The sequence below is a fragment of the Adiantum capillus-veneris genome, chromosome 15 (assembly GCF_014529385.1).
Source record: "Adiantum capillus-veneris isolate H3 chromosome 15, ASM1452938v2, whole genome shotgun sequence".
In the NCBI taxonomy this organism is placed as follows: domain Eukaryota; kingdom Viridiplantae; phylum Streptophyta; class Polypodiopsida; order Polypodiales; family Pteridaceae; genus Adiantum; species Adiantum capillus-veneris.
In genome coordinates this window covers 98,505,177-98,520,866 of record NC_140945.1, presented here as the reverse complement: position 1 = coordinate 98,520,866, position 15,690 = coordinate 98,505,177, and the positions used below count along the sequence as shown (strand labels likewise).

The 15,690-nt window shown below is 42.5% G+C and overlaps 1 protein-coding gene and 1 pseudogene across 1 annotated transcript; both read left to right on the top strand.

Annotated features, from left to right (window-relative positions):
* LOC147441141 (uncharacterized) lies at window positions 1–530 on the top strand (annotated as a pseudogene).
* A 101-nt stretch (window positions 531–631) lies between these two features.
* LOC147441140 (uncharacterized) lies at window positions 632–1,424 on the top strand. Its single transcript, XM_086483396.1, has 3 exons — window positions 632–748; window positions 836–1,141; window positions 1,407–1,424. Exons 1-3 carry the CDS (start codon window positions 632–634, stop codon window positions 1,422–1,424), a joined length of 441 nt encoding a protein of 146 aa, XP_086339522.1.
* Window positions 1,425–15,690: the final 14,266 nt, after the last annotated feature.

The window sequence follows — 15,690 nt, the reverse complement described above, 5'->3', positions numbered from 1 at the left end:
ATGCAAAATCTGAGGGAGCGGGTCTTATTGGCAGGATTGTCGAGGGATTGCCAATGGGGCATTGCGCACAAGGAGGGCGTTGTGAGTCTGGCATATCTTTTTTGTGGAGGGGATAGGTGAGCAACAGGAAGTGTGGGGTGCTGGAGAAGCCCAATGGCCCCAACAAGGGGAAAAACACAGCGTTCCGACAAGAAAGGGGCCAGGAGCGGGCATGGTGTTGAGCAGGCATCCACGGTTGGGGAGACTGGGGGTGGCCATGCCTCCAAAACCTATCCGAAGTAGCCCCCGTCTGAGAGCAAGGCAGATCATAGACCTGAACGCTAGCCCCATAGCCAGCCCTTTTGAAGAAGGCCGACCCCAAACGCCTGCTTCTACCAATCCACGACCTAGGAAGAAGTTGGAGAAGGCGTTTGATTGGAATGAGGAGAAGGATGAGAAGATGCTAGCACAACCCCTGTCCTACCACAAAAAGGCAGCAGAGGCTGCAGTTGCAAAAAGGAAAGGCAAACAGGTCCTTGATGAGGAGGTAGGTGACACCAAGTTGAAGGAGGGGCAGCCGAATGATACAAAAAGGAAAGCAGGCCAACCAGGTGAATGCAAAGAAGATGACAAGGAGATTGAGGGTAGTAGCATGCAGTTCATGTCTTCCGGGTTGATGCCATATGTGGAAGTGTTCTTGCCCGATGGGAAGCTTGCCCGACAATGTCGTGCAAGTGATGAATGCCCTGGACGGTTTTGTTTTGAGTTGGTGAGGTGGCGAATGGAGAGGCATCTCAAGATAGAACATGGCCTTGACATACACATCCCAGTACGAAAGTCGGGTCGTGCTTCCCAGGCTCAATTGCCCTCCAGAGCCAAGGCACCAAGGTCGAGAGTAGAGAAAGCTGAATGGCAGAAGTGGGCAAAGAAGCGGTTTGAGGACAAAGAGAGGAAGTTCGCAATAAATGTAAAAAAGGCTGAGGATCTTCATCGTCTTCGAGCAATTGAGAAATGGGACAAGCTCAGACCAGAGTTTAGAACCGTGCCAAAGGAGCAATTTGTGGAGAATATTGTGAAGGAGTACATGACTGCCTACCATGCATCAGCTCAATTGCGCCTTGCACGCATTCAAAAACGTATCGACGAAGGCTATGATGCGCATGTAAGCTGGTTAATTAATTGGTTAAGTGACTTCTTTCCTGCCTGCCTATGTATGTTTTTTAGGTCCCTTGTATGTTTGAAGTTTTATCATGTTAGCATGGTTAAGTTCCTTGTTTACTTATGGTTGCTATGACAAGCGTTTAAGTCTCAAAGGTTAGGTAATTTCACAGCTTTTAGGTTTTGAAGGGCAGCTTGTTAGCATGTTCAAAGTGTTTCTATGCTTATGGATGCTACAATTTAACTTACATTTCTTGTATTATTTGAAGCTCCATGAAGCATGTTAGCTGGTTACATGTAGCTTTCATGGCCACTAGGTCTTTCCTCGCGCTTGTTTGTTACTATGGGCCTGTTTTACCCACCCACCATTGTCCAAGTGTTGCTCCATTTTCTTGTGAGAATGTTTAAGTTCCTTGCATGCTTTGAATCTCCATGAAGCATGTGAGCAAGTTATAAGTTTCATGGCCATTGTCTTTCTTTGTAATTGGGAGTGTCATCCCACTTCTTAGCTAAAGTAGTTCCTATTTTCTCTCATGAATCACCCCTAAATTAGTGGCCAATTACCTTCCTACATTAGCTCCTACATTGCAGCCCTAGTTAGCTCTAGATATCACGCACAATGAACTCCCATTCATGTATATAAACAAGTCTTGTATCAATTCACCATGTTATTGTGCAATCGAGGCAATACATTCAGCTGAGTACTCTTTTCTATTCATTACACACATCGGTCATTAGCTTCAATTATTGTTTTAGTGTTTGTTTTGGTTTTTCCTACATGGTATCAGAGCCCCTATTAGCTTAATAGCTCACTCAAGCTTGCAAGCAACTAGATCCTTAATCCTTAATCCCTCTTAGCGACATTCGTCTTGCTGCTTGCTCCTCTCTTCCAAGGCATACGAAAAATCCCTCTTAGCGACATTCGTCTTGCTGCTTACTCCTCTCTTCCAAGGTATCCGAAACCTGATGGCATGGTAGAGATCTCTTTTACCCCTTCTCTTAAAGCTAGACATCAAACCATAGACAAACTTAATGGTAACGACTATCAAGTATGAGGGTTGAAGACAAAGCTCTGCGTCAAGGAGCTTCTACTATGGGATGTTGTCTCGACTCTAGGTCCAAATCTTGTGTCAGTGGAGTCTATGTGATCATGCTCCATTATGGAGATTGACGAGTGCCAATGGTGCTTTGAAGTCGGTAGAAGCTATACGGTCTTTCTTTCACAAGACATATGGGCATACCGACTTAGTTTACTAAGATTCCTTGATCAAGAGATTGGTGAACACCAACATGCAAGAAGGACAAAGCACTGCCAAGTGTATGGATTCTTGGTAGGTTCTTCTTGATGAGGTCATTATCTGGGGATTGGCCGTCCCTGAGACATTACAAACCATTATTTTGATGGTAGCCCTTCTATCCTCTTGGTAGGCATTCATCACCACATATGTGTGGACCTACAAGTGCAACCCTTGGTGGCCAAAATACATCAAGGAGAAGCTCTCTGCGGTCAATCTACGGGAGCCCAACCAGTGGCACTTGCCGGCCAAGCCTCACGGCAATACCTCCAAACACCAAGGCTCCTTCAACACCAGTACGCTCCCTCCCTATTACCATTCAAACTTAAATCATGGTGTCGTTAGCGACAACATCATGGCAGTAAGAGCAATCCTCATGCCTACTTTTAATGCAAATTTTGACACAAATATGGCCATCTAGAGAAAGATTGTCCTCAGAAAATGAGCAAGTAGAGGACTTCTCTGAAGCTTCATCCACCAAAGGTTCAATGCATGCAACTTCAGCCCATACCCTCAAGCCCAAGCTCATCATACTAAGCTCTCACACTATGATGGCAGTAGCCAGTCTCTTCTCATGCCGTACCCATCCAACTATATGTTGTGTGCCTCCATGGTTCAAGTATACTCTGTCCTTGTTTATCTATGTTTTTCATTGATTGTCCTAGGTCATGGTTTACCAATATTCACCCTTTTTTCCATGGGGACCTCAATGACCATGAAACCCAGCACTTGATGGCCATGAAATCGAGGACTGACAACCCAAGAGGTCATTGGGGTGTACCTTGAAATCAGCGAGTTATGGTTCAAGTATACTTAGAGTTGTCCTTGTTCATTTATACTTGTCCTAGTTTACCAAACGCCATCTTTTTTGCCACAGGGAACTTTGGGTTGTAGGTTTCATGGCAATCGGGTTGTGGGTTGAAATCAGCCTGTCACCACCAAGAATGAGCATTTGGTCTTTGGATGAGGGACAACCTTCTTGATCTTAGAGGAGCAACGGTGAGACGGTGGACAACGTGGATCTCGAGGAGATCCACCGACGGCAAACAAAAAGTTGGTGGTGGGTGTCATCCTAGATTCGAACCTAGACAGGAGCCTTGGTAGCCATTCCCCTAACCGGATGCCGCGTGTGCATTTCGTTGAAACGTAGGTGTGTTTACATCTGCTTATACTGGTCTGAGGTTACTCTCTGGGGATGTCCGAGTTTACAAAAATTGTCCAAAAGAGGAAGTAAACTCAGACAAGTTTTGTAAACTTGGACATCCCCAGAGAGTAACCTCAGACCAGCATAAGCAGATGTAAACACACCTACGTTTCAACGAAATGCACACGTGGCATCCGGTTAGGGGAATGGCTACCAAGGCTCCCATCTAGGAGGGGACTAGCTCTCAATTTTTTACTTACCGTCGGAACTCCTCGAGATCCACGCCATTTGTCGTCCGCCGTCGATCCCATGGCCCCGTGCCGGCTTCATGACTAAGTAACACGAGGTCTTAAATTACCCCGAGCGGTGGGATCAACGGTTGTGGTTGAGTGGCGAGAATCTCGAGGATGGCGGACGACCCTCAGGACTAAGTAACACGGGGTCTTAAATGAAGACCCCGTCATGGGATCCATGGCGAGCAGCTATGCGCAAAAAAGCAGAGGCACTCCTGGCAGTCCGATTTTAAACGGACGTGTCCGTATTTATTTTTTTCTGTCCGTGTTTACTTTTTTCCATTTAAGTTTAGCTTATATAGTTTATTTGGCGCCTTGTTGACACCGAAATGCACGCGCATGCGTGGTTAGCTCACCAAGCTGCCATGGCAAAGGTGCCGGGTTCGAATCACCGAGTGGGCGTTGACTTGCATTTTTTGTTGGACGTCCATCTCCCTCGAGATTCGTACTTGCCACACCTGCCGTCGATCCCATGACGGGGTCTTCATTAAAGACCCCGTGTTCTTTAGGCATGTGGGTCGTCTGCCCTCATGACTAAGTAACAGCCAACATGGCGTCAGCCCTTGTCAGACCACCGGAACTTGACCATGGTGGATTCGAACTTGTTTACGGCTATTGTCACCAACATAACCTTGACTCCTCAATGCATGAGACATTGAGACATGATGGATCGATTTGACACAACACTACTCACTTGCCCAACGGTTTGGTACGGCCTCCGAGGCTAAGAGCATGGTACGCACACCTTGAACTCTACAGATATCGATGCAATACGTGACCAAGCATGGTACGCACACCTTGAACTCTACAGATATCGATGCAATAAGAGAACTGGAATTAAAAGCTACAAATAACAACCCAAAAATCGATGCAAAAATTAATGTTCAACCTCCAAAACCATCCCCACTGCTTCAGCCTTAGAAACAACACAACACCATTTTAGATGAAATGGGAAAATCCCACAACTTTGGGACTAATTTCAACGCCTATGGATTCCTATTTCCCATTAAATTTAGAAAATTTTCATTTAATTTGGGAATGTGACAAAGAGATAGATTCTCAAGAAAATGGTGGTGTTGAGAAACACCTTTTAAAATTTTTATTTTTATGTTGGTGTTTCAAAACACTTCATAAAAGAGATAGGTTCTTAAGAAAATGGTGGTGTTGAGAAACATCTTTTAAAATTTTTATTTTTATGTGGGTGTTTCAAAACACTTCATAAAAGAGATAGATTCCCAAGAAAACGGTGGTGTTGAGAAACACCTTTTAGAATTTTTATTTTTATGTGGGTGTTTAAAAATACTTCATAAAATCATACATAAGCTGGGGAAATAAAACAATGAGCAAGATATGAAATGCTATTCAATTTCTCCTATTAAGCTAGCCTGTGCCTTCTCCATGACATTTGATGGGATCTTGATTGTTTTCGCAATTCTTCCACCCCTTGGAGTCCATGACCATACAATTGTATCAACACACTCCCAACGCTTTGGGTCAGCAAGATTGCAGCACCAACTCTTTTTCCAACAATTCTCATACTGTTCTTGGATTGTGGGATTTCGTTTTCGATGTTTTGGTGCCCAATACTGAATCAGAACTTTCTTGTAGTTAGGAGATGATTTGTCTACATCAACGTTTGACTCTAACACTCCTAGCCATATCGGATATTCAGGATCTGCGGGTCTCACAAGAACAAGATCCCCTTTCCTTACATCAATTTGAGGCCTAAAGGCCTCTTGTGGCCTTGCACTTTGAGGACCAACATAGTGATCATTCAATTCTTCATATCCTTGAAACTCGTCTCTGTCTTCCTCTATCTCTTGCATTCTATGACTCCCTACAGTCTTTGGCCAAAATGTTGTATATTCACCAATGTGTTTATTGGTTGGTTGTTCAAGCTCATTGATTATGTTTTGCCAATAAGTGATAACAGGCTCCATGTATTTTGTGGAGTCATGGTCCTTTCCCTTTAATAGAGAACATCTTTTCCAAAATTCAAGATATGACTTAATCTCTTGAATAACAAGCGGACCATCTCTCACATAGTCTGCTATAGGTACCACATCTGGACAGCCTGTTGGTAATTTTGGTTTTCCCTGGTCATTTTTTTTCCACAACTCAATTCCCGACTCCTTTGGCATCCAATCGGGTGATTTGGGATGAATTTTGTAATGCATTACTGGGACTTCACCTTGCATATAGAAACGAAATTGAAGTGGCTTAGAGTATCCGACTAGAGCATCTTGTCCGTCACACATGTACCCTTGCACAAAGGATTTAAAGTCGGGAACTTGTGTCATCAGAAATGGTGCTGGAGCTGAGCTTTCACATTTTTGAAAATGTTCCATCAGATGTGGAAAAGTGAATGTCATTCCTGTTCGCAATCTTTCTGAGAACCTACTAAACATTGCATCTATGTCCTCATGTGTATGACCCACCATTAAGAATCCCAAATGCACGGTTTTGAAAACTCCTTTTGCTACTAACAAGGATAAGTATGCAAACAAATATCGATTTTTATTCTCTCCTGCACAATTATCTAGCTGTAGCAAAAGATTCTCAGGCAATTTTTGAAATACAGGAGTGGATATGGTATCCACAACACATTGAGAGGAAGTTGATTGTATGTGTACAATCTCTTCATTACATCCCTGGATGGCCAACGGTGGTGTCATTGTTGCTACATTCCTCTCACGCTCTTGCTTCATTTTGTTTTGGAGGTCTAGAGCTCTCCTTGAGTTCAATGCATCGAATAACGTTACATTGCTACGTGGCATACCGTCATGACATAAATCTCCTTGTCCATGGTTTTCTGTTCTTTCCAGATTCTGTAAGCATAATGCAAGGGAACCAATTGTAGCATTGGGATCTGAAGGCCATAGACCATTAAGTGAGAAGTGACCATACATTCCATGACCATGTCCATGTGTTATCATACCTGTTAATGATACTTGCAATTGATATGCATTCGCATAATCTTTTGAGTTCACACGCAACCTAGGTATTGCTGTCTTTTTTTGATCCATTTTATCATGTATAATGCATAAATACTTATCCTTTTGCAACTGGGAGAACTTATGCCAGGTGTAGTACACATTCCTACAACTTTGTTGTTGCAACATGTGAATTCGACGTTTATCCTTCAAACGTGCAATCATCTCGTCATCCTTTGTTGACTCTAGTTGAGACTTTATCCGACTACACACAACACATTTGGAGAACTCACTTGTTTTTGACAATGTCACATTAGCAAACTGTGTATTCCAAATCCTATTGAATGTCGTGCTAGACATTGGCTTGAGACTCATACTGTCAAGTGTTTTATTGACATCATGTAAAATGTCTACTTGCTTGTACGTGTTTGGTATTGCAAGCAAAGTTTCCCTAGTACCATCTTCCATGGTTCTACTCTTATGTGGAATTCTTTCCGAGTTTTCATCAACAAAAGAGCGCATCAATGCCCTTCCCATTTCTGTATGGTCTCTTCCTTTTCTCATGACACCATCATTACCATGCACTGAGCGTCTAACCCCATTCTCAAAATGTTCAGGATAACGATAAAATGAATTTTTTGGAATGCCATGAATTTCGTACCAAGCTCTACTGCAAACCTCACTGCCATTAAAAGAAAACACATAGCATGTCTTTGTAGTTGTTTTGTTCTCACGCCATGCAGTCAACATTGTATCATACACATAGTTTGTTCTATTTTGCAAACTCTGTCCCCAAAATTCATTGCGCATAGCCATGACCTTATCTCGATTGGCATATTGACAACACCTTTTGGAACAACAATCTATGGTTGAAACAAGCTGGACAGATGCTAGAGATGCTTGATTGGATCTCGTAGAAGCTTTCACTGACATTTTTGGATTCCTATTTACAAAGCAGTATTTCCGCTTTTTTGAAATAGGCTCTACCAAATAAGCTGATTCAATGCATATGTCTTGTAACGCATGCATAGCATGTAGATCCTCATAGCATAACAATTCTTTTCCATCCATAGTTGTCACTCTCTTGATAGGCCAACAAACTAGATTAATGCTGCATACACTAGCTTCTGCAGAAATAGTAGCCTCATCTGCATAGGATGTTTCGATACCAATACTAATGTTATCTTCACCTAGCTCACGAAAGTTTACAGAGTCAAACGGACACACGTACATGACAACCCCTTCGGCTACTACATGTGTTTTGATTTCATCCCAAAGTTGAACCCTCTTATCCTTCCAAACCTCTCTGTAGCTCATTCCATTACATTGTGCATCCAATGCTCCTTCTGCTTTGTCAGCCTCATGCATAGAAGCCCCTTTGTACTGCATCTCATTTATATGTTGCAACAACCCACTACTCCATTTCACAATACTATGAAAAGCATCTCCCACTGTCAATGCATCCATTGTTGGAAAAAGGATGAGTGCTTTTTTTTTCAAAACACAAATCAACTGACACCGATACATTGCCTTCCCCAATAAGCATTCCATAACAATATGCACTTGGATTTATTTCAAATACAGTCCCAATGGCAACCTCACTCTATCACCATGATTGAAATTAGCCATACCTGCAAGAAGATTGCAAGAATAATTGTTAAACAAACCGCTTGCAGAGTATATTGATTTACGTAGCATAAAGCATAACAAGTATGTATGTGGGTGTTTCATGAGAAGCACCCTGTGGCCTGAAGGTCATAGGGTTCCCTCTATGCTACTAAGAATCTCTTTGTGCTCTATTGTCTATCGTCTATGCTCTGTGATCTATATTGACTTCCTATGGCCCCTAGACCACAAGGCGCCCTCATTGTTTCCAAAAAACCCTCATTGTTTTGCTATGGCCCTGGGGCCATATCTCTCCATGTCGGTATAAAGCATATTTGCTCTATATTAGCTCCCTAAGGCCTGAAGGCCATAGGGTTGTCCTCAAGATCACCTCACGGAGTTTCATGTCAAGTATATATACATCCTATGGCACCCCATGACCCTAGGGCCATAAGATCTCCAAATGAAACATATGACAATGTATGGCCCTTGAGCTTATACATTGCAACCCCATGACCCTAGGGCCATAGGATGGGCATATGAAACATACGACAATGTATGGCCCTTGAGCTTATACATTGCAACCCCATGACCCTAGGGCTATAGGATTTCCAAATGGAACATAGGGAAACGTATGGCCCTTGAGCTTATACATTGACACCCTATGGCCCTAGGGCCACAAGACTTAAAAACATACAAAAAGACAACCTATGGCCCTAAGCCCAAGGGTGTGAGCATTGACACCCTATGGCTCTAGGGACACAAGACTTCAAAACATACAAAAAGACAACCTATGGCCCTAAGCCCAAGGGTGTGAGCATTGACACCCTATGGCCCTAGGGCCACAAGACTTCAAAACATACAAAAAGAAAACCTATGGCCACGATGTCAAAGGTGGCCAAGATATCAATGCAGCCCCATGGCCCTAGGGCCATAGGATCTCTATATGGAACATGTGGCACCCTATGGCCCTTGACCTTATAGATTGCAACCCCATGACCCTAGGGCCATAGGATTTCCAAATGGAACATAGGCAATGTATGGCCTTTGAGCTTATACATTGCCACCCTATGGCTTTAGGGCCACAAGATCTCACAACATACAATAAGAGAACCTAAGGCCCCTAAGCTCAAGGGTGTGGGTTCAAGGGTGGCCAAGATATCAATGCAGCCCCATGGCCCTAGGGCCATAGGATCTCTATATGGGACATGTGGCACCCCATGACCCTAGGGCCATAGGATTTCCAAATGGAACATAGGCAATGTATGGCCCTTGAGCTTATACATTGCCACCCCATTACCCTAGGGCCATAGGATTTCCGAATGGAACATAGGCAATGTATGGCCATTGAGCTTATACATTGCCACCCCATGGCCCTAGGGCAGTAGAATCTCCATATGGGACATGTGGCACCCTATGGCCCTTGAGCTTACATATTGCCACCCCATGATCCTAGGGCCATAGGATCTCCAACTACAAAGTAGGGCAACGTATGGCTCTTGAGCTTATACATTGTCGTGGACCTAGGGCCATAGGATCTCCAACTGGAACATAGGGCTATGTATTGGAGCTTATCTATTGTCGCCCCTAAACCCTAGGGCCATAGGATTTCCAAATGGAATATAGGGCAACTTATGGCTCTTGAGCTTATACATTGCCACCCTATGGCCCTAGGTCCACAAGCTTTCACATTGCCACCGTAGGGCCACAAGGATCTCACAAGATAGAAGAAGAAAACCCTAATGGAATTGAGTGCACGCTTTGATCCTTGACCTCCAACATTGCCGTCCTATGGTGTGAGCCCAGGGGTGGCTGAGGTGTCTTCATAACAATTTCGGCCATTCAAGGGATATCCGCAAGTGGCATAAATTTAAAAAATAATTAAAAAGTAATTAAAAATTAATTAAAAAAATTTAAAAAAAATTAAGCTACGACAAACTTTGTCATAATGGGTTTTCAAATACACTTATTGATATCGGACAAAAAAATAGCGCACAATTTTCGGGATAATTTTTTTGAAATTTAGCTATTTTTACTGTATTTTTTACTATGCAGATTTTGATTCTGAAGTCAAATTTTGCTTCATGGGTGTCGTTCCACTCGTACTACAAAGATATGGACATTGACAAAGCCTTGCACCAACTTTTTTTTTTCCATACTCTTTTTTTATTTTTATTTTTATTTTTATAATAACCTCTTTCAATTTCGGAGCCGACGAGCTATGTCTCATTTTCGCACAAAGCTTAGAAACTCTAGTAATCTCGACTGCAAACCCGTGAGAACAACCCCTACATTCAAAATTCAAATTTTGAATTTCTAACCTAACCTAACTAACCTTATCTCTCTCTTTCTCTCTCTACCACAATTTTTTCCACGCTATCGCTCTCTTTTTCTCTCTCGTTTCTTGCTCGAAACCTACACAGAAACCTGCACACACAGAGCTTGTCTTTCTCTGTCTCTCTCTCCCTATCTCCCTACGCATACAGTTCTACGCCATCGTTGCGACGAGCACACAGATCTACGCGAAGCCATCGCCACAACCTTCAACAGAAGGACTGCTGTCGGGACCTCCCAAACACAGATCTGTTACCATCATCGTCGCGGCCTCAACACACCTAAGTTACTGCTTGCTACTGCTGCAGCCGATTTTCATCAAACACAGATTTACTCAGAGGTAACCTGTAGAAACCCTAATCTTTTTTCTTAATTCGGTTTTAACCGTTCTTAATATAATTACGTTTTAGCTAAGTTGTGAATCACCTCTCTCTAGAACAATAAACAAAAATCATTAATTACATCTCTAAAATTGTAAAATTGTAGACTGTAGAACTATAAAACAGAAAAATCTCTAATTAGAGATCTAAAACTGTAATACAGAATACTCTAATTAAAGACCTAAAAATATAAAATAGAAGACACTAATTAGGGACCTAAATTTGTAAAACCAAAAACTCTTATTAGGGACCTAAATCTGTAAAACAGAAAACTCCTCATAAGTGACCTAATGCTGTAAAATTGTAAAACTCTAACTGCAAACATCTCTAATTACAACAAAAAATTATAAACTTGCAAATGCAAAAGACAACAACTACAGAAAATGCTGCAACTATGGATACCTGTAATTGGGTTGTGGGGAGTTGGGCACACGTTGTAAGAGGACAAGTAGAGCACGCTGTTGTATGAGGATGGATTAGGGTTCAGTTGCAGGAGGATGGGAAAAAAAAAGAGGCAAGAAGGTGGGAAAGAAAGTGTACACTATATGTGCTTGTAAGATATGGTGTAATATAGTTTCTTTAAATTCATTTGTAGTCACTAAGATAAAACTAGACATTGAATATTTAGAAGGAATGTCTCTAAAAATGTAATCAATGTAATCGAGCAGCCGAACGTTTCTTTGTGGCATAGCCGGTTAGGACATATGTCCAAGAAGGGAATGGAAATCTTGTCTCGTTCTGGTTATTTGCCTGGCTTTTCATTTAATGATTTTGAATTCTGTGAACATTGTCTGTATGATAAGCAAACACAGCAGCCACATAAGCATAGAAGCAGTAGAAGAGATACACACTTGGCACTTGTTCATAGTGATTTGTGTGGACCTATGCCTAACCTATCTCTAGGGGGAGCTTCTTACTTTATGACATTTATAGATGATTACTTGAGGAAAGTATGGGTTTACTTTCTCAAGCACAAGGATGAAGCGTTTAGTGTTTTCAAAACGTTTGTGACACTTGTGGAGAATCAGAGTGGCAAGAAGCTTAAATGCTTACGCACTGACAATGGTGGAGAGTATGTTTCAAAGGCCTTTCAGGACTTTTGTGAGTCAAAAGGTATAAAACGTGAACTTACTGCTCCTTAAAATCCTCCTCAAAATGGTGTTGCTGAGAGGATGAATAGGACCATACAAGAGAAGGTCAGAAGTATGTTGTCTAATGCACAGCTGCCAAATGGGTTTTGGGCTGAAGCTGTATCAACAGCTATTCATCTTGTAAATAGATCTCCTAGCAAGGTTTTGCAGAAGGATTCAGTGCCAGAGATGGTATGGTCAAGCAAAATGCCCTCATACAAGCATCTCAGAGTCTTTGGCTATGAGGCATATACTCACGTTCCAAAGGAATTTAGGAACAAACTTGAGCCAAAGAGTAGAAAGTGCATCTTTCTAGGCTATGGTAATTATGGTGTGATGGGGTACAGACTTTGGGATCCCGAATCCAGAAAGGTTGTCCACGGCAATGATGTTCACTTTAATGAATCCAAATATCATTCTAAACCAGAGAGGGTTGAGGAGATTAGAAGAGTTGTCTTCCAAGAACATGGACCTGCACGTGCAAGAAAAAATGTCAGGGCTGAAGAGGAGCAAGGACAGGATAGAGTGGAACCACAAGTTGTGGCTGAGCCTGAGCCACCTATTGTGCGTAGATCTGGACGTGTCATGCGACCTCCTAATAGGTTTGTTCCATCTATGAACTATGTCATGTTGATTGATTGCAATGAGCCTTCATGTTACAAGGAAGCAGTGCAAATGAAGGACTCCGGGAATTGGCAATTGGCCATGCAGTCAGAGATGACAACTCTGCATAAAAACAAGACATGGAAGCTAGTTAAATTACCACAGGGCAAAAAAGCTCTACCTTGTAAATGGGTTTACAGGTATAAGATCACCGCCCACGATAGTCAGCCAAAGTACAAAGCAAGGCTTGTTGCCAAGGGCTTTAAGCAAGAACAAGGCATTGACTTTGAGAAAGTCTTCTCTCCAGTGGTCAAGATGACTACATTGAGATGCTTTCTTGCATTGGTTGCCATATTAGATTTGGTGTTGCACCAAATGGATGTCAAGACAACGTTCTTGCATGGTGATTTAGATGTGGAAATTTACATGCAGCAGCCAGAAGGGTTTGTTGAGAAAGGCAAGGAAGATTGGGTATGCCAGTTGTTAAAGAGTCTTTATGGCTTAAAACAATCACCGAGGGCATGGTACCATAAATTCCACAAGTTTATGATTTCTCAAGGCTACAAACGTAGTGAGTTCGATCACTGTCTATATACAAAGAAGGATAAGGATGGGAGTTGGCTGATCCTTATTTTGTATGTGGATGACATGTTGATTGCTGGCAAGCACTTGGAAGAAATTTCAGCTTTCAAGTCAAAGATAGCAAAATCGTTTGACATGAAAGACATGGGTGAGGCAAGTCATATACTTGGTATGCGCATTGAGAGAGACAGATCAAAGAAGTTGATTTGGTTATCTCAAACAGAGTATATTGACAAGGTTTTGCAACGTTTCAATATGGACAAGGGAAAGGCACTGAGTGTTCCATTTCCACCATATGTGAAACTTAGCAAACAAGATTGTCCTGTGTCTGAGGAAGAACATGCTGAAATGGATAAGATTCCATATGCGTCTGCAGTGGGTAGTTTAATGTATGCAATGATTGCTACTCGCCCAGACATTGCATTTGCAGTGGGAGTAGTAAGTCGATACATGTCAAACCCAGGCAAGAAACATTGGGAGGCAGTGAAAGGAATATTGAGATACCTGAAAGCTACAAAGAGTATGCGTATATGCTATGGGAGTCAGGAGCTAAGTGTAAAGGGTTTTACAGACTCAGATTATGCAGGTGACTTAGACAACCGAAGGTCTACGTCAGGGTATGTCTTTACATTGGCTGGTGGAGCAGTATCATGGCGTTCTAGATTACAAGATTGTGTTACTCAGTCTACTACAGAGGCTGAATATGTTGCAGCATCAGAGGCATGCAAAGAATCAATTTGGCTTAATCGACTAGTAACAGATTTGGGAATCAAAGAAGAGATGCCTGTGTTATATTGTGATAGTCAAAGTACTATACAATTGGCTCGCAATCCAGTTTATCACTCAAAGACAAAGCATGTGGATGTGAAGTATCATTTCATCAGGGAAATTCTCGAGGATAAGCAACTTCATCTTGTCAAAGTTCACACCACAGAAAATCCTGCTGATCTACTTACAAAAGGACTTCCCTCAGAGAGCTTTGCGCATTTTCACAAGCAGTTAGGTGTAGGTTAGTACATCACTTCTCTACATCTCTTGTATATTAGCTTGTATAGTAGCTTCTCTCACACTTAAAGTACCACATTGGACTTTAAGTGGGAGGTTGTTGGGGTATAAAGCCCAATGTGGTCGCCCAGGTAAGTGGGCAGGCCGCCAGGTATGTACACATATTCTTTTGTAAAAACCTAATAAGAACTCACTATGCTCTACACATTATGGTAGAGCGAGTTCACCATATCGTCGTGCTCTTCTTCTCGCACTCTCTCTCGCGTCGCACTTCCACTCGTACTCCTTCAAATAGTGCTTTATACCTGGGGCCATAGGGTACCAAAACAATGAGGGTTGTTCAATGGCATAGAGAGCACCCTATGGCCCTGGGTCCATAGGTTGCCAAAAAACCCTCCTGAAGGGTTTCTTCAAAACATAGAGGGCAACTTGTGGCCTTGGGGTCATCGGATGTGTAGAGCATAGAGAGGTTCTTACTAGCATACAGGGGACCCTATGGCCTTCAGGCCATAGGGTGCCAATATAGAGCATAGATCGGTTCTTACTAGCAAAGATCGGACCCTATGGACTTCAGGCCAAAGGGTGCCAATATAGAGCATGGAGAGACTCTTACTAGAATATAGGGGACCATATGGCTTTCAAGTCACATGGTGGCAATATAGAGAAAATAGTGTTTTTACTAGCATAAAGAACATCCTGACCTAGGGGGATTGGTTGTCAAAAATCCATCATAGAAGGGTTCCTATGGCCTTCAGCCCACAAGGTCTTCTCAATATAGAGCGAATAGTATTTTTCATTTGCATACAGAGTACCCTTGGGGCCCTTGAGGCCAACCCTTTGGCCTTCAGGCCTTAGGGAGCTAATATAGAGCATGATGCTTTATATCGGCATAGAGAGCTATGGCCCTAGGGCCATTGCTAAACAATGAGGTGTTTTTGGAAACGATGAGGGCACCTTGTGGTCTTGGGGCCATAGGAAGTCAATATAGATCATAGAGCATAGACGATAGAGCATAGAGCACAAAGAGATGCTTAGTAGCACAGAGGGAACCCTATGACCTTCAGGCCACAGGGTGCCATTATAGAGTAAATAGAGGTTCTTACTAGCATAGAGGGGACCCTATGGACTTCATCCCACAAGGTCTCCTCAATATAGAGCAAATAGTGGTTTTTACTTGCATGGAGAGCACCATATGGCCCTAGTGTCATAGGTTACCAGAAAACCCTCATGAAGTGTTTCTTTAAAACAT

Coding starts and splice junctions, on each gene's coding strand:
- LOC147441140 (XM_086483396.1), top strand. CDS start 632: ATGCAGTTCATGTCTTCCGGGTTGATGCCATATGTGGAAGTGTTCTTG. Junction 749..835: donor GACGGTTTTGTTTTGAGTTG/GTGAGGTGGCGA, acceptor CGTGCTTCCCAG/GCTCAATTGCCCTCCAGAGC.